At 40.9% G+C, this 17935-nt stretch overlaps 2 protein-coding genes across 4 annotated transcripts; both read left to right on the forward strand.

Moving 5' to 3' along the window:
• ccr7 (chemokine (C-C motif) receptor 7) lies at positions 1 to 4294 on the forward strand. 2 transcript variants are annotated; one of them, XM_044190461.1, is made up of 3 exons: positions 1 to 96; positions 2508 to 2557; positions 2865 to 4294. In XM_044190461.1, exons 1-3 carry the CDS (start codon positions 81 to 83, stop codon positions 3930 to 3932), a joined length of 1134 nt encoding a protein of 377 aa, XP_044046396.1. In that variant the 5' UTR covers positions 1 to 80; the 3' UTR covers positions 3933 to 4294. The 2 variants fall into 2 exon arrangements, with proteins under 2 accessions (XP_044046396.1, XP_044046397.1); XM_044190462.1 differs by lacking the exon at positions 1 to 96 and adding an exon at positions 1998 to 2017.
• A 2947-nt stretch (positions 4295 to 7241) lies between these two features.
• LOC122873565 (tensin-4-like) lies at positions 7242 to 17867 on the forward strand. 2 transcript variants are annotated; one of them, XM_044190449.1, is made up of 13 exons: positions 7242 to 8830; positions 9887 to 10166; positions 11257 to 11599; positions 11999 to 12333; positions 12427 to 12522; positions 12727 to 12858; positions 13681 to 13773; positions 14358 to 14435; positions 14597 to 14659; positions 15815 to 15986; positions 16133 to 16201; positions 16674 to 16703; positions 16923 to 17867. In XM_044190449.1, the coding sequence occupies exons 2-13, from the start codon at positions 9914 to 9916 to the stop codon at positions 17053 to 17055; spliced, it is 1797 nt and encodes a 598-aa protein (XP_044046384.1). In that variant the 5' UTR covers positions 7242 to 8830; positions 9887 to 9913; the 3' UTR covers positions 17056 to 17867. The 2 variants fall into 2 exon arrangements, with proteins under 2 accessions (XP_044046384.1, XP_044046383.1); XM_044190448.1 differs by lacking the exon at positions 7242 to 8830 and adding an exon at positions 8870 to 9399.
• The last annotated feature ends 68 nt before the right edge of the window (positions 17868 to 17935 follow it).

Here is a 17935-nt window from a genome sequence, read left to right on the forward strand (position 1 = left end):
AGGGAAACCACCATCAAACACAGGCGTTCCACTCATCTGTGTTTAGTGGCTTTACCTAAAGCGTGCAACTCTCAGTCGACATGCCTTCAGTCACCGGTGAGTACCTTATCAGAGTTTAACTAAGATAGTTAAAAGGCTGTTGTATGAGCTGTGGTGAATGAATGGATGTTTAAAAAAAAAAGCCATCAAAATGATCGTGTTTAAAAAGATAACCCGAGTTAATCGTAGCAAGGTCAAAAGCAAATGTGTACCTGAAATTTCAGGCTGGATGGACTTTTCTGGCATCAAATCAATCAATGACAGTTATTGTGTCTACCAGGGAGTGATAACAGTACATAACCTGTTCAATCAACCGCATTTACCTTGGTCATCCATGTGTAAAATGATTGAAAGTGGTGTCAGTGCCACAATTGTTTCAGCCATTGCTTTTCTGAAGAGCAGACTGCTTGAAAGCCACAGACTGCACACAATGTGGCAAGACACACATGTTTAGTGAGGCCGACATCATGGATGGATGGATGTGTAAATCTACCGTTAGAACTGTCCGTCTGTGGCCATCTATCAGCCAACGTTATTTTTGGAGTAGCCCAAATCTGCCACCACTGTCCCTTCTAAATAGTAACACTTGCTTAATATTAGAATTAAAATAAGCAATTTTTTTTTTTTTTTTTTTTTTTGCAGTTTTTAAACAGATTTCTTTCTTATCTCATTTGCCAAGCAGCGGTAATAAAACTAATGTTAGCGAGGTTGTAGTTTAGCAAACTGCCCCTACAGTTGCTGCTGCGAAGCTAACAGCCAGAGAGGACGAGCTTCCCAGAGCCAGCACAGCAGCTGAACAAACACTGGAGTTTTTTTTCAGCGCGCGCACACACACACACACACACACACACACACACACACACACACTGGACAGACAGCTAGCGGCCTGTGAGGAGATATTTGCTGAATTTGACAAAAAGACGGGTACTGGATTAGAGTCGCATACCCCACAACAGAATGACAGTCAGATACTTCATGACTACTGGCTACAACTACAAGCTTTTACAAAAATAGAGAACTAAGTATTTTTTTTTTCAGTAAGCTAATTTTAAACCACTGGCTGGCAGGAAACCTCTTACTTATAACAATCAGCAAGACAATGCCGCCAGTAATGAAGTAATGAAGTTTGAAAGACACAGGCAATTCTGACAAAACTGATCGGCCCCCGACTGTTTTCCTAAGTCGCTGTATTGGCCCCCTCTCTAGCAACATCAAGACCGCCTCCAAGAATCTTGGTATTCTTTCTGACCAACATTTGAACTTCATATTACTAAGCTCATTCAGTCTTGTTTCTTTCAGTTGAGTAATACTGCAAAAATCAAACCTATAACATAGGCCAAAAACATGGAACTGGTAGTACATGGACTACCGAAGCTCTCCCTTTACTCGCATTACTCAGTCCTCTCTAGCCCGTCTGCAGCTGGTGCGAAATGCAGCGGCTAGACTGTTAACAAAAACCAGTCGTCAGTCCCACATCACCCCAATTCTCGCCTCCCTTCATCGGCTTCCAGTACAACACAGACTCGACTTCAAAGGCCTCGCATGGCCTGGCCCCTGCATATATAGCCGAGTTGTCGAGCCCCTCTTCCAGCTGTCGGCCACTCCGATCACCTGTTGTACTGTACACTTACTTAGCTTTACACTTCATACCCAATTGTACTTATTTTGATTAGGTGTATCATATTTCGATTTGCTTGCAGACTTATTTATTATTACGTCTATTTCTATTCTGTTAGTACTTCTTCTCCTGTGTGACGTGACAATGAGCAGCTGTAACAAAGAGTTTCCCCTCTGGGATCAATAAAGTATTTCTGATTCTGATTCTGATCAAGGCCTGTTATCTGTTCCCCGTTCCTATTTTAAATCCAGAGGTGACCGTGCTTTTAGCTCCTGTACTTTGGAACTGCCTTCCCCACTCCGTCAGCTCGGCTGAATCTGTGATTTGTTTTAAGTGGCTGCTGAAAACTCATTTCTATAGGTTAGCCTTTTTTATAAATACTCTCTGATTGCCTTTAGTTTAGTTTATTTTGGTCGCGTGCTTTACGTTTTGTCCATGTATCATGCCTATGCATGTGTACGTATGTATACTTGTATTTGTATGTGTGTATTTTATCCTATGTATGAAGCACTTTGTAACTGTCTGTTTAAAAAAAGTGCTATATAAATAAATAATTATTATTAATTTTATGTACAGGTAGGGTCTAATGCAAACATGCTATTGGTTGCATTATGTGAAGGTTTTGGCGTTTAACCCATACTAGGGAGTGAAATTCAGGATATTTCAGCCTTTTGCTGCATCCGTTTTGACCCTTCTTTTGTAAATCTGTCTCTTGCGAGTTCTTTAACTTGGGATATGGGATTGTAGTATTAAATCGTAGTACCCCTCTCACTGATTAATCTATTACTCTCAAACATGATGATTGTCTAAAATTGATGATTATCTAAAATTCACCCCATTTGTTTTTCAGATCTCCAAAGGCTTCTGCCCACTGGGCTGATATGGTTAATGAACTTTAAGGTAAGAAAAACACAAAAGTGCAGCACCTCTTATTACAGTTGTAAACATGAAAGATAACAGGATGGAAACACGTGTTTGTAGCAGTTTATACTCACTTAGAGGTGCAAACAGCAGTTAACTAACCACAACCTTCCCCTCACAAGCATCGTTTCCTTTGGTAAAGGTTTACCTTTATAGATGAAATGTGTCAGGGTGCAGTGAAAAGCAGGTATCTTAATTTTTCTGATTTGTTGCTGACATGTTGCATGCATTACTTTACTTGTTGCTTGCTTATATTTGATCATTTAACCTTCATCTTTGATTACAGTCTTGCTTGTCTCAGCATGGAGAAAATGCAACCGCCATGAACTACGTAGATTATAATTTCTCCAGTGCGGATTATGATGACTTTCCTCAGCTCTGTGTGAAAGAATCCAACCGCCAGTTCCGCCTCTGGTTCATGCCTACCTTCTACTCCATCATCTGTCTCCTGGGGCTCGCGGGGAACCTACTAGTCATCCTCACCTTCTTCTTCTTCAAACGTCTCAAGACCATGACGGATGTGTACCTGCTCAACCTGTCCTTTGCAGATCTGCTCTTTGCTCTGACGCTCCCCTTTTGGGCAGCCAACTCCATGGTACAATGGGGGCTGGGCTTGTTGGTGTGCAAAGCCATGCACGCTATTTACAAGGTCAGCTTCTACAGCAGCATGTTCCTTCTCTCTTTCATCAGCGTGGACCGCTACTTCTCCATCACCAAGGCCATCTCTGCTCACCGCCACCGCTCCCAAGCAATGTTTATCAGCAAGGTGTCATCAGCTGTCATCTGGGTGATGGCACTGATCTTCTCCATGCCAGAAATGTGCTACACCACTATCACTAACAACACCTGCACCCCTTACTCCAGCAGTTCTGACCGGCTCCGCGTCAGCATCCAGGCGAGCCAGATCGTTTTGGCTTTTGCCCTTCCGCTCCTGATCATGAGCTTCTGTTACAGCCGCATTGTCCAGACCCTTTGCCAGGCTCGTAACTTTGAACGAAATAAGGCCATCAAGGTGATTCTGGCTGTGGTAGCTGTCTTCCTGGTCTGCCAAACGCCATATAACCTGGTCCTATTTTGGACCACAGTTGTCACTGCAAAAGGAGGAACCAAAAACTGCAGCTATGACAACAATCTCCTCTATGCCACCGATGTCACCCAGTGTGTGGCCTTCCTGAGGTGCTGCCTGAACCCCTTCGTCTATGCCTTTATCGGTGTCAAGTTTCGTCATGACCTCCTGAAGCTACTGAAGGACTTGGGCTGCATGAGCCAGGAGAGGTTCTTCAGGTACACCTGCGGCAGCAGGAGGAGCTCAGCGGCGATCGACAGTGAAAGCACCACCACATTCTCTCCTTAAAGCTGTTTCAGCATGGACAACAGCCCATTCACACCTGCAGACCACACAGTGGACTGCTGAACATTAGGATACATGTCTCAAATAAAGAAATGTACATATCAGAAGTTATATTAATGACAATATGTGGGGGTTTTGCTGTTTTTTTGTTGTTTTTGACTCTATTAGTGTTTATTCTCGTTAGTACAGATCAAACAAGGCTTTGGTTATTTTTCTGAATTGGCTACAGTGTACAGTATTTCATGAAGAGCACCAAATCATGTACATTAAACTGACTGAACAAACAGCAGTTCTACACTGTTTATATTTTCTGCATTGTAAGATATTTGCAATTTTGTAAGATAAATAAATTCACTGAAACAAGACTTCAGTTGTACTGATTACGTCAGCATTAGAATACCGCATTAACAGAATTAATATGGATTAAAGCATATGAACACATTAAACTTACAGTAGCAGTACAAAAAACAAGTTCTATATAAGTAAGGCTTACATGTGATGAAAATAATTTTAGATTAAATCTTAAATTTGACTGAAAGCCAGTGCCGTGAAGTGCGGGCCAGAGGAATTATACAATCGCTGTGTAGATGTAGAAGGTGTATGTGTATAAACAGTGATGTTTGTGGCTTCCTTTGTGGAATCAAGAAGGCAATATGTCAAGTGGACAGTAGAACAAATGTGTCTAAGAACATTATCAGCTACAGTACTCTGGAAATGGGCACACATTTGTCAACGCTAAGGAGCCAAGTGGCACAACAAAAGCTCTGACTGTTAATATTTTACAAACAAAGACAGATAACAAAATTCTCCAGTACTTGACGAAGAGTGTGGAAATAAATGGAGGCGTATTATTTAGCAAGCAGTGAGTAATTTAAAAAGAAACACAGGTTTATGTTTGCTTTCAAGAAGAAATAGAAATTGCAGCTTGGGAACTATGCTCAGTTTTTTTTTACACACGACATGTCATCATCATTCCGGGGAAATCACTTGATTTTAAGGTTGTGTTTTTGTCTTTGTCTCTGTTCCTTAACTTTTTTCACCCTTTGTTAAATAGTGCTTGTATGTTTTCCCTCCCTTCCCCTGATGCAAGGGTGACACCCTCCCTGAGCTCATTTTCATATGCGTACTCCTGCAGCGGGCTCCTGGGGCCCGTGCCTTGGGGGGGTCACCTGTCTCGCATCGGCCTCAGTGGTTACTTGTGGTGCGTGGCTTGTGCGGGGGCGCCCTGCACGACCTTGACCCAGACAATGTGTCGCTTATTGAATGGATACACGATTGAGTTGAATCACTTTGGTAAATGGAATTCAGAATCCAATCAAAAGATATTAGATACTGGTGTATTTAAAATCCATGCTGCAGGAGACGCATTTGAACTCTACAGAATCTAAAAAGCGAAGACAGAGAAGGTTAGGGCTGGTATTCTCCTCTCCTGGTGGTAAAGGAAGCAGAGGTGTTAACCTCTTAATTTCTAAAAATATGCCTTTTAAACCCTGCAATGTACACTATGACCACGATGGAAGGTATGTCATTGTTTCGGGCTGGTTACAAAATGAAATGTTGACGCTTGGGAACTTGTATGCTCCAAATACACTACAATCTAAGTTTTTCCAGTCCATGGAAGGTCCTCTCATTATAGGTGGTGGGTTTAATTTTGTTTGTGACTCTGCATTGGATCTATCTAGTCCCCCCCTTCCCTCAGACAAACAGATATCTGCACCCATGAGGGAGTTTCAGTTTCAGCTTGCTGTAACAGATGTGTGGCGCTTAGTCCACCCAGATGCTTGAGACTACTCTTTTTATGCTGGGGCACATGACTCTTGCTCTAGGATAGATTACATTACGATGTCTTCAAACTTCAAAATGTCCTTAAGAGTAGGATGAATAGCAATGTTGTAACTGACCACGCTGCAATTTCTGTCACATTTTTCCCTTTGGCCAACCCCTGCAAATCTAGACAGTGGCGACTAAATACATCGCTCGAGAATGGTACCTTATAATGTGATGCAGCTATAATGAATCAATCTTTTAAAAAGTATTACTCCAAACTATATGGTACAGTAAATAATGTAAATGAAGCTGAATTGGACAGTTTCTTTGAAGGCTTCAGCCTTCTGAGAGTCAGTTCAATCGATAGGGATATGCTTGATGCCCCTGTTACACGGGCTGAGATTGAGAGTGCAATCTTGAAGATGGCCTCGGGAAAAACTCCAGGGGACGACAGCCTGGGAATCGAATTCTATAAATGCTTTAAAGAGCAGCTTTCTCTATACTTACTGTTGTTATTTAATGAAATATTGAAATCTGAATCCACGCCTCCCTCTATGTGAAGGGCCAGCATCTCTTTGTTACCAAAACCAGGTAAAGATTCAGTTCTGATAGGTAATCACCTTAAGATCATAATAAGATCCTGGTAGTCCCATCTATAGTGCATCTAGACCAAGTAGGTTTTATGCCAGGACGTCTGTCCTTGAATAATATGCGGAGGGTTTTCCAGATTATGCTAGAAGCTAGTACCAGCAAGTCTCCAGTCAATGCAGCATCATTAGATGCTGAAAAGATAGAATTTGAAATTAAAAATTTGGTATTGGTCCTAAGTTCACTAGCTTGGTTCACTTAGCTCTCTAGTGCCCCATTCTCTTCTGTTTGAACTAATGGATTAGTCTCAAAACCCTTCCCTCTACCAGGGGCATTCGGCAGGGTTGCCCGGTCAGCCCCCTGCTCTTCATTGTTGCCCTCGAACCATTAGCATGTGCAGTCCGCTCCAGTGGTGACATACATGGTGTGAACTTCCATGGATGCAATTTTATATTGAATATGTATGCTGATGACATTTTGCTTACCTTAAGGAAGCCAGCATCCTCAGTACCTGTAGTTCTTAATTTGGTTAATCTATTTGGGAGTTTTTCTGGATACAAGATCAGTTGGAACAAGAGTGAGCCCATTCCACTCAACTCTCACACATTTAAATCTGATCCATCAGGCACCCCTTTTTTTTGGAAAACAAATGGAATGAATGCAAAATATCAATTGAATTGGGCCTACAAACCCAACTCTCTGAAAGGCAGCTGGGAATGGCTGGAGAAGACCATCAAATCTGGTAATAAGAACATATCCTTGGCATTATTGTGGTACTGTCCAAGACCACCACCCCTAACATTATTATTAGGTTTTCATGCTCTATTATGAAGCAGCTGCACAGGAGATTTAACATCATTAGTGACAAAATCTTTCCACTTAAACAACTTAAAAATCTATTTGGCCTCCTGCCTTTTTGACATAAACTATTGTCTGTTATAAATAGGAAATGCAAAGAGGGAGCTGTGCCTGCCTTATGCTCGGAGTGGGATCAGCTTCTTAAGAAGGCGACCTTGTCAAGAGGTGTGGTCTCAAATCTTTATAGCTTAATGTTTAGGGCTGCCCCAATGCATATTCTTCTATCCAGCTGGCTTGGTAACATGATGTCAATATATCCTTGACTTCTTCTCAGTGGAATACAATTTGGAGGTTGAATTTAGGATCATACATACAAGATTCTGACTAGAGTATATATTTCCCTGGCTATCCAAGATGGATGACAAACACCCAGATTTATGCTGGCACAATTATGGAAACCATTACTCCACCTGCTTTGGGACTGTCCTGCTGTTAAAACACTCTGGTTAGAAGTAATATCCCTAATGTCCGAAATGTTTAATGGGTAATTTCCCAGTGCTGCTGGGGCAACAACCGGACAATAGTGGTGAAGTCACCGTTGACTGGCTCTGGACATTGGGTTGCTTATCTACCAAAAGACTAATTCTTTAAAACTTGAAGGAACGTAAACCAGCCTGCTTCTCTAGGGATTTATGACTGGAAAAATACCTGGACTTACTGAACATGGAACGGGCAGCCTGCCTGTTGACAAGGGCCTGGAGGACCACTGGGACACTGTCCGCATGTTCCCTGTTTGATTATGTTGCAAATAGTAACTGATTATTGATTAGACAATTGAGACGTGTTGGGCATCTCAACCCTTCTCTCCCTCCTCTCACTTGTCTGTTTTTGTTCTTTTTATATCTCAGGTACTTGCCCCCACTTCAGAAGGCTTGCATGAAGAATGTATATGAAGGAGAAAAAACAAACAAAAGAAACGGCGGGTTCTAGGTGTCACCCTTGCCATGGAAATTTGTGCCATTTAGACTTACTGTTGAACACACCAAAATGTATAGTGTGCAGGTTGTCTGTAAAGAAAATTTGATTTTTTTTATACCTTAATCAAATCATTAAACTTCAAGGAATCCTACATCAAAGGTACAGCCACAGTTATGAGTAGGACCGTTACAATGGTGAATGAAATTTAAATATTCAGTAGCATTAATAAACTCACCACCATACAGGCTTTGTAAAATCTTACAGCTACATCAGCAGTAAAATCAGATAAAAAGCAAATTTGAGTCTGTGAAGGATGACAGATTATAATCCTGTTTCAAACTTTCCTACAATACCCAGTGTTCTCTGCAAACACTCTCCACAGCTACTGTATATAGTATGTATTGTATAATATTTTATCATGCTAAAGTTGAAACTTTTGTAAGTGGATTAACACTACAAATAATGGTGTGGAATAACATCACACCTCTTTTGATACACTTTTGTGGGACAGTTTAAGTCATAGCTCTGTGTACTCATCTGAGTTCATTGTTGAAAAATTAAAAAAACACCCCTCCAGCCATTAACTTTACACTCCTAAGATGACATCATCAGTTGGAGCCGCAGGGATTAGTAATCTTCTGCTGATAGGCTCACAGGGAAAAGGGGTGTGATTTTGTTAATAAAAGCATGCAACATACTAAATGTCAAAGTAAAGCAGTGCACAGTCTGAGAGTAAAACAACAGCAGAATCCTCACCAGAAGAAAATAAGGTAAGATGACCTTTCTTTACTTCATCCTATACAAGACATCAGTTGCAGTAAAAATATACATGATTGGTCAATGTATCATCAGCTTTGAACAAATATATCAGCAGTACTTCATTTTTATTGGATTGCTTCCCGTTCATTTATAATGTAGTCTTAAAACTGTGTTCTAATATTATTATTATTATTGCAGCAGGTCTTAGCAGGGACATAAAAAGCTACGTTAAAGCAAATTATGATGCTTCACTTGTATGCTTCCATTTCAATGGGAAGTTTTGTGAAACTGAGTGGGTGGGCGCTTCTCAAAGGTGAAAAATGTTCTGAACGATCTGGATTCCCCCCCCCCCCAAAAAAAGCAGATTTTCTTCTGTAGACTACTTTCCAAAATACTATTTTCACCCTAAAAGTGTTGGCTGTTGTAGGAAAACACTAGTGTAGTCATGGTAACCACGAGTCACCTGGGTGACTCATTGAACACCACGCCTAGTCTGGAACAGGGAGAGTGGGACACAGTATGAGCTGCTCATCCACCTATGGCACACCCTTCCTGCACAGCTATGAAGTTTGTAAGCATTGTAAGTTGTGTCATTATTCATTTAGTGGTTTTATTCATGGATGCGAAATAAGTGGGAAGCCTTGGGGCGACGTGTACTGACTTAGCACTGTTTATTTTCAACAACTTTCAAGTTGTTGTTGTGGTTACCAAGTCCAGTTTATGCAAGTACACTAGCATCACGTTTTACAGGGAACTAACTAAATATAAGACAACACTGTACGATTGCAATGAAAACACCTTTATCTATAAAATCTATTGAAGAATATTTCTTACTAAAATCCGACAGCTGCAAATGCAAATGCACTGCAAATATCGGCAAGCTGTTGCTTTAATCACCAAAAATCACACTGAAAAACAGTGGCCAAAATGCATTTTCTATGAATATGAGTATCTGGGGGAAAAAAGCTTTTGATGGGACTGTTTTGCAAAGAGGACAAAAGCGAGACTATCACGCCAGTGAAGACAGTGTAACTGATCTCTCTCCATTGTGTCTCTGTGTTTGGTAGTCCCAGAAGACTGCGAGCTCTCCTAACATGATGCCGACGGCTAAAGGCATGTCCCACGTGATACCCAATCATGTTCTGAGAGTGGGTCAAACTGTCCGCCTGGCCTCGGCGCAGGAGGCAGGCAGTCAACACCCCAGGCTCACGGAGCCCAGTGATGACCATGGTGACCCTGATCTGGACATTTCCCTGGACAATCTCAACCAGCTCATCCTGGAACTGGATCCGACATTTGAACCCATTCAGGTCAACATAAGTCCCAAATGCATCAGCCCTCCTACAGGTACAGTACGACTGTAAAGCTTTGCATTAAAGCTTTCTTTTGTTTCTGCACTATTCAAACTGTCAACACATCAACAAGGTCAACAAAGTTCAACCTACAGAGGTGAGAAACAGTAAAACCATAGCAACCCTTACACATAGCCTGGGGCTTTGGAAATTTACCCTCCCTTTTTGAGATGGTTTTATTTTTTTAATCATGGGGTAATTGCACCACTTCAGCTGTTCTGGGATTACTGCCCAGACTGTCACCACACCCTGCACATGTCGGGCTCCAGACACAGAGTAGCTCACGCGTGAAGGTGGTACGGCGGCATCATCATCTCAGACCTGCTTTGATCAAAAAGTGTGCACAAGAGTCAACAAAGCATACAAATGGATTTCCTGTTGCTCATCTTTTCTTGAAAGATGTTTGTTCGTATGTTTATGAAACAGAGGGCGAGGTGTTGTGAGGACGAACAAGTTACACGGAAATCAATCAGCAGACAATACAACGGTTAGTTTCATCAGAGGTTAGAGCAATAAACGAGAAAATCCCTGTGCTGTGTTAATAAGAACTCCTTCCCTATCGTTGCGAAATACAGTATTTTCCCTCGTAACAACACTTATCACAGCACCAACTACAGTCACAGACAGATTCTGCTATTTCTGTATCATTATTATGTATGAACATTAGTCATTAGCCACTGTCTGGCTCCTGCTACGGTGTCTTCCTGAGACCATAAACTCAGTGCCCATCAAAACAGTGAGGCAGACAGATCCTCAGGTGCACAAGAACATGTTGGGACTCCTCTAGGTGATTCGGTATCATCGCAACAGCAGAAAAGCACAAATCCAAGCATTTAGTGTGGAAGGAATGGCCTGAGCTGTGCAAGCAGGTACCTGCATGAGAAATATGAATGTCTTTATCAGGTGAGTTCCAGCAACTGTCTTTACATGTGGGGGCCAAGCCCAGTTTGCTAACAGAAGATCATGGCATGAAGTCAGGGAAATCATGGAACATGCAAGCACTGAGTGCATCAGTTTCAGATCCTTCATGACATTTCATTATCATTTTTCAGTGTTTTTGCTAACTCTTTCCTCTCCATCCCCAGACGACTCCTGCTCCGATGAAGATGTCTCCCACTGTGTGTTGGTCCCTAGAGGATGTTCTCCCTGCTCCTCGCCCACCGTGGTCCTATCTATGTCACCCAGTATACCCATCCCGACACACAGCAGTCTCAGCTGCAGTCCCCATGGCAGGCTGGTGTTCACGGGCTCCCCTACGTCCTCCCTGCCTCCGCTGCCATGTGGAAGTGCACCCAGACGAAATCCCTCACCGAAGCACGATGTAGCCTTTTCCCAAGGATCCCTGCGCTTGTCACACTCCAACAGAAACAGTGCTGCCTCGCTCCTCTCCATGTCAACATGCTCAGACACCAGCTACATCATTGGCAGGTAAAACTCACAATTAAAGCAAGGCCTGCCATCAAATAAATCTAAAATATGCATCTTTTACATGCAGCGACTTGGAAATATGTTACAAAACCTTAACTGTACTGTATTAAGAGGCTGAACGGAGCCGGTTCACTAGCTGACTTAGTGGACTGATACTTGTTTGCAGTGGAATAAAAGTTTTATGGCAGTAATAACAGCCCCAAACTGGAAAATGTATCCACATTCCCAGAAACAATGTGGTGCCATCTTCCATCTGTCTCATTTCATTCTAAAGTAACAAATTAAAGGATGCGAGACACGTTTCTCCTTTTCTGTGAAATTAAAGTTTACTGATACAAACTGAAGAGTATCAGGTATTGATCTGTACATTTGCAATATATCCTCTTCCTCCCTGAATAGCAACCTGTCACTGGCCAGTGAAGACGCTGACTCTCCAGAGTCCATCTTTACTCACACGACCGGCTCCTTCAGTGACGGGTCCAGAACGAGGCCCTTTGATAGCAGGCACAGCCCAGAAAAGCCCTCGCTGACAAAGCGAGGACATCTACAGGAGCTTCACAGCAAAGGAGCACAGAGCAGTCCTGCTTCACTCTCTGGGTCTTTGACCGATATTCCTGTACTGCTAGTCAATGGTGAACCACAGCCGGATCTGCACAGTCACCGGTCTCCTGGACCAGAAATTGACTTGATACACACCATACCTGTGTCCAGCTCAAAGCCATTTTCTCCTCACAGTGAGTCACAAGTGTCATAGTAGTCTATTTTGCTGGCAGCTACCACATTTGAAACAATATTTGATATATTGACATATTTTTATGGTTGTTTAGGTTTCCAAGCCCATTTTAATGCCAGCCAGCCCTCAATGAAATTTGTCATGGACACTTCGAAGTTTTGGTTCCGTCCGCATATCAGCAGAGCAGAAGGTGAGAATCTCAAAACATCCCTCCAAAGATAACTCATTGAAGACATACTAGCTTTACTCAAGCTCTGAAGTGTTTTCATCTTGCAGGATCTAGTGTGTGTGTGTGTGTGTGTTTTTTTAATGATTCTGCAGCACAGATACAGTAATGAACAAACATGTCCTCAACTGTCTCTAAGCATTTTCTGTGATGTTTAATTCATTATAGCTGAAGCCCTGGTAAAAGACAAGGAAGCAGGAACGTTTGTGGTGAGAGACAGCACCTCCTACAGAGGCAGCTTCGGTCTGGCCATGAAGGTGGACCAAATGTCCGCCAACTTCACCGCTACTGCCTACCCAGGTAAACTTTTACCAGTCAGTGCAGCGGCCTGACCTAATGCCTCCTTTTGAATCACGTGCTATTATAAAAAGTCACGGCAGTGTTGGGTCAGATACAGGAAAGAGAAGGTCTGGAATGCCACAACTTCCACAATCACAGACAAACAACATAAACATAGTGCAGCACCGTGCTGTCGTCATTTGTCTAAACCAGAGACCCAAGAGGGAATGACTTACCCAGCTCCACTGATGTGAATGGGCGCAGCTGATGACATCCAGCTATCTGTGGCGAGGCAGGAGACAGTGCTGTTATTTTTTCCACCCACAGTATACGCTGTGTAAACACGAAAGAAAACCAGCTGTTTATGGCACTGAAAGCAATCAAAGAGGAAAAAATGGACCTCACTCACGAAAAAACAATTTTGAGGCTTACTTCTTTCGCAGATTGTATTTGTTCAACTTTTTTAGGAATGCAGGATATGAAAGACATGTGAGCGCTGTGTCGGGCACTGCGACCATTAGAGTGTGCAGGCTCAGAGTATGTTGTCTGTTACAGTATCCCTCTACTGAATTATCCATCGACCAAGGATAATTAGAGAACACAATTATCCTCGGTCACTACAATATCTTTTCTTTCTGACTTCCATGTTATTTTTCAGGAACAATTTGCAGTGTAATATAAATATGGTCAAACAAAATGATTAAAGATTTATAAGGGACGTTGGAAGGAGATGTGAAATAAGTCAAAGCTTAGAAGGTAATATGTACATTAACAATGTACATTAACTCTACTGACTGCGTGTAAATCTCATTTCTCCTGACGTTTGTCCTTTCATCCAAACAGGAGAGAGCAGTTCAGATCTTATCAGACACTTCCTTATTGAATCATCAGCTAAGGGCGTACGCATCAAAGGTTCCTCTCAGGAACCATACTTTGGTAAGTCAATGTCAACCACGACAGTACACTGTTGCACGTATCGCAGTAATCAAATACCTTCTAAACTCACTCAAAATTCACTTGCCTACTCAATATGAGGGCACATCCTGGTCTGGCTGAGTCAGCCATGTCTGGCCTCTTGCAGCAGTGTGTGGCTATTGTTCTTTATTCAAAGGTATGAGATCATAGGGTGTGTTCTCACACCCACAGAGCCATTACTAAGTTTATTGTGGGTTTCCTCTTATCGCAGCGTATCAGCGTTAGACATAATACACGTGAACTGATGTATCTGCTTCTAGTGAATTCTATGGTGGCTCTGAAAAATTTCCACATGGCAAAAAAAAAAAAAAAAAGGACATTGAACCAGATTTACTCAGTCTAGATACATTCAAAAGGCAAAATTACCATCCATATTCCACATCTAGAAAATACCTACAGAAAATACATACTGCCCTAATATCATAAAATCTCCCTCACCTCACCTATTAAAATTTTTGTCTCGTCCAGAATAAGACAATGAATTTCTCATGCTCACCATCATACTTGAGCTTAACCGAAGCTATGATTTTGTGTTATCTTTGCAGGTAGTCTCTCTGCCCTGGTCTACCAGCACACTATTTCTGCTTATGCTTTACCCTGCAAATTACTCCTCTACTCCCAAGGTAGGCCGCTATTGCAAGACACAGGGTTTTGTGTGTGTGTGTGTGTGTGTGTGTGTGTGTGTGTGTGTGTGTGTGTGTGTGTGTGTGTGTGTGTGTGTGAGAGAGACAGAGAGAGAGAAGGTAGAAAAATGAAAAACCTAATCTCTTATTTGCCTACACAGATCTGGGCACACCAGAAGGGAGGGCAAATGACAAACCAGCATCAGAGGACAAGAGTAAAACAGGTGGGACAAAATATAATATATATATATATATATATATATATATATATATATATATATATATATATATATATATATATATATATATATAATTAGTATATCGGGTATATATAGAATATAAACAAGAGTAAAATAGGTGGGACAAAATAACAGTATATATACATATATATATAAGTAATGTTTACAAAGTGCAACTTCCAAAAAACAAAAAACAATGAGTATCAGAAACATAAAAAGAAGAAAAATGAGAAAAGTCAGCAACAATGGCTAATGTCATAAGCTAAGGGATAAAAAGGAACAAAATAATAACTAATAAAACATTACATTTAGGTGACAAAAGTGGCTTTAAACTACATTAAACTAACCTATATATATAAGCTATGTTCTTACCTTTTCTTCTGTAGTCATAAACATTATTGTTCTGCAGGAATGCAGACAGCAGATTCTCCCAGACAGCTTGCTGCTTGGGGTTAAATTAGCTAGCTAATTAGTGTATGTTGAAAGCTAGCTGTGTGTCTTTAGGGCTCCTCTGAAACTTTTCAGAAAGTCCTCAATGTGAAACATTTTAGTATAAAAAGTCAATTTAAGTAGCGTTATCTTGAAGCCAATACAATGAGAAAACAGACAGCATAGCATTTATGATTGTATGTTTTGTATGTAAAATCTTAATCTCCAAAGTAACTAGTAACTAGAGCTGTCAAATAAATATAGGGGAGTAAAAAATGAATGTAAAATATTTACCTGTGAAATGTGGTGGAGTTGCAGTATAAATTACCTCAACATTGTATTAAAGTACATTTTTTAAAATATATTTTGAATTATATCTCCAAGTATATTCTGAAAAAAATACAAAATAGACCTGTACATTAGAACTGCATTGAGAAAAGACAGCTTGGGTGGAAGTTTACTGTGTTTCCTGTCAGCAATAAATGTAAGTAAATTTGGGCCAAATCATATTTGGATTGATCTATGTGTAAAATATGTCTATTTTCCCTAGGAGAATGCAAAAAAAAAAAAGGTTTAATCAGCTATTAATCCAGGAGGGAGATGGAGAGGGCTTCCCTTTGCTTTTTACTACCCTACATGTTAAATGCCATGTGAATGTGCATTCAGCCTTTATTTCTAATCAAACTATCACAATGTTTGTCTTTTCCATAGCTTGCAATTTCGTCTACCTGAATGCTGTCCCCACTGAGATGCTGACGGGCCCTTGTGCAGTGCAGAAGGCGGTGTCCTCCACGCTTGACAACGCCCCGGGTTCCTTCGCACCAACCCTAGTCAACCTGAAGGTGTCTTTGAAGGGTGTTACACTGACAGATATCAACAGGAAGTACGAAAAGACACATCCTGTCAAACTGCTGCTGAGATTTTACTTACAGCACATAAAAAAAAAAAAAAAAAAAAACTCATGGTGGTTTGTGTGCAACATTTTGTTAAGAATGATCATTTCTCACAGCCATAATCATTTCTTCACAGGCTCTTCTTCAGGCGCCATTACCCTGCTTACCTGCTTAGCTACAGTGGTGAAGATCCAGGCAATAGACTGTGAGTACACACCAAAATGTTATGAAATCAAAGGGCTTCATTTTGAGAATGATGATACACACTTGGAAAAAATATTATGTGACATTCACTATGGTTACATTCTCTTTTGGGAAGTGTGTCTATCGAGCTGATAAATCACCTTATTAGTAGTCCTTGGGTTATTTTTTTCTTTTTGTGAAGATTTTTGACCCATATTTTTTAATTCACCACCTACAAAATGAACTAATCACATTAATGATGGCTAGGTTCCATTTTGTTGTCCCAGTAAGCCTTGACAGCGAACCAGCACGCACAACACCAGCGTGATGGAACTGACACATCTAAAAGGAATGCTGTGCTTTTCCTGCTATGGCGTCAGAAAATAACATTGTTTGCATTTTCCAAACAACAAAACTAACATTTTTGTTAACAAAAAATACGAAAGTAGACCACCATCTTTTAATCTTAAACTTCGTCTTTTATACTCTTACAGGTGGGTGAAAGGTTCCAGTTTTGGTGCAAGGTAATTTTTGACTTTAATTGCTTACAATATCAGAATGATGTTTTGTATTTAACTGTAAATTTGATATATTTCTAATGCAAGGATCCATAGTAAACACCCAGGACTCAGACTCACCTGCAATTCATATATTTTATACTTCAATAAAAAAAAACAAAACACTTCTTCTTCAATTTTGTACCAATTAAATCTAATCGAATCTATCGTTTCTTTTCCCAACAGGATGTTTGGCTTCGTGGCAAAAGGTACAGAGGCTGGCATGGAGAATGTATGCCACATCTTTGCAGAATATGACCCGCTGCAGCCTTGCAACAAAGTCATCAAGGTTATTCAGGCCGCCATAGCCAAGCCATAAACACACACTGAGACAACATGATACAGCATGGGGTCCTAAGGCCCTACCTTTCTGCCACAAAGCCCACGTGCGTCTTATACTCTACTTTTCTTCAGTAACATGTCCAATATGGTGGTCACCGTAAGTGTAACTACTGCTGTTGTTAAACTGGACAAGTTACTGTAGCTACCGGAGTACAATACCAGCAAAATCTGAATTAGAAGTAGCTTAGGACTATCCAGACCCATACTACGGTCAGATGATAAAAGGCATGTTGAAAAGACAGCTGTAACTGTGGCATATATGAAGATATACGAGACTGAACAGCCGTCATGCAAGAACATAACAGACACGGATCCAGCAACATATGATTGTAATTAAATGGCACGCTACTACTGTTAAAGTATCCAACTAGTTTGTAAAAATGCTAAAACAAACTCAACAATATTGTTGTAATATGAAGCTCCCAAAAAATCATTTCATTGTAAAATGTTATTGTATAAAATGTTAGAAACCAGTGCCTTAGGGCATGGTAAAGTAGTTGCTTTTTCTTGTTTCTTCACGTAGAATGATTCCTCATGTAAATTGGGGTGTAAATCTGCACTAGCCGATGCTATTATATATAGTGATGAGGGATTTTGAAGGTTTTGTTAATAGACTCAAAGGAAAACAACTGACATACTGTCATGTCCTTTCATTTCAAACTCTGCAGATACCCTAGTTGTATAGTTCAGAATGTATTTATTAGACTGCACTGTAAACATTCTCTTCTCTGTATATATATATATTTCAAATTGTTATGATGAAAAATAAACGTGTTGTACTTAACTGTTGAACTTGTGTACGTGCGCGCTTACAAAGGTTTATGTCTGAGAGAGACAGCGGCCGTGAAAGTGTGAAA

This window comes from Siniperca chuatsi, linkage group LG3 (assembly GCF_020085105.1).
Source record: "Siniperca chuatsi isolate FFG_IHB_CAS linkage group LG3, ASM2008510v1, whole genome shotgun sequence".
NCBI lineage: Eukaryota > Metazoa > Chordata > Actinopteri > Centrarchiformes > Sinipercidae > Siniperca > Siniperca chuatsi.

Bases quoted from the DNA above. Each gene is read 5' to 3' on its own strand.
- ccr7 (XM_044190461.1), top strand. The intron at 2,558-2,864 runs GTAAGAAAAACA...CTTTGATTACAG, and splicing joins TATGGTTAATGAACTTTAAG to TCTTGCTTGTCTCAGCATGG.
- LOC122873565 (XM_044190448.1), top strand. From the start codon at position 9,358: ATGGCACACCCTTCCTGCACAGCTATGAAGTTTGTAAGCATT. The intron at 16,202-16,673 runs GTGAGTACACAC...ATACTCTTACAG, and splicing joins GAAGATCCAGGCAATAGACT to GTGGGTGAAAGGTTCCAGTT. The intron at 16,704-16,922 runs GTAATTTTTGAC...TTTTCCCAACAG, and splicing joins GGTTCCAGTTTTGGTGCAAG to GATGTTTGGCTTCGTGGCAA.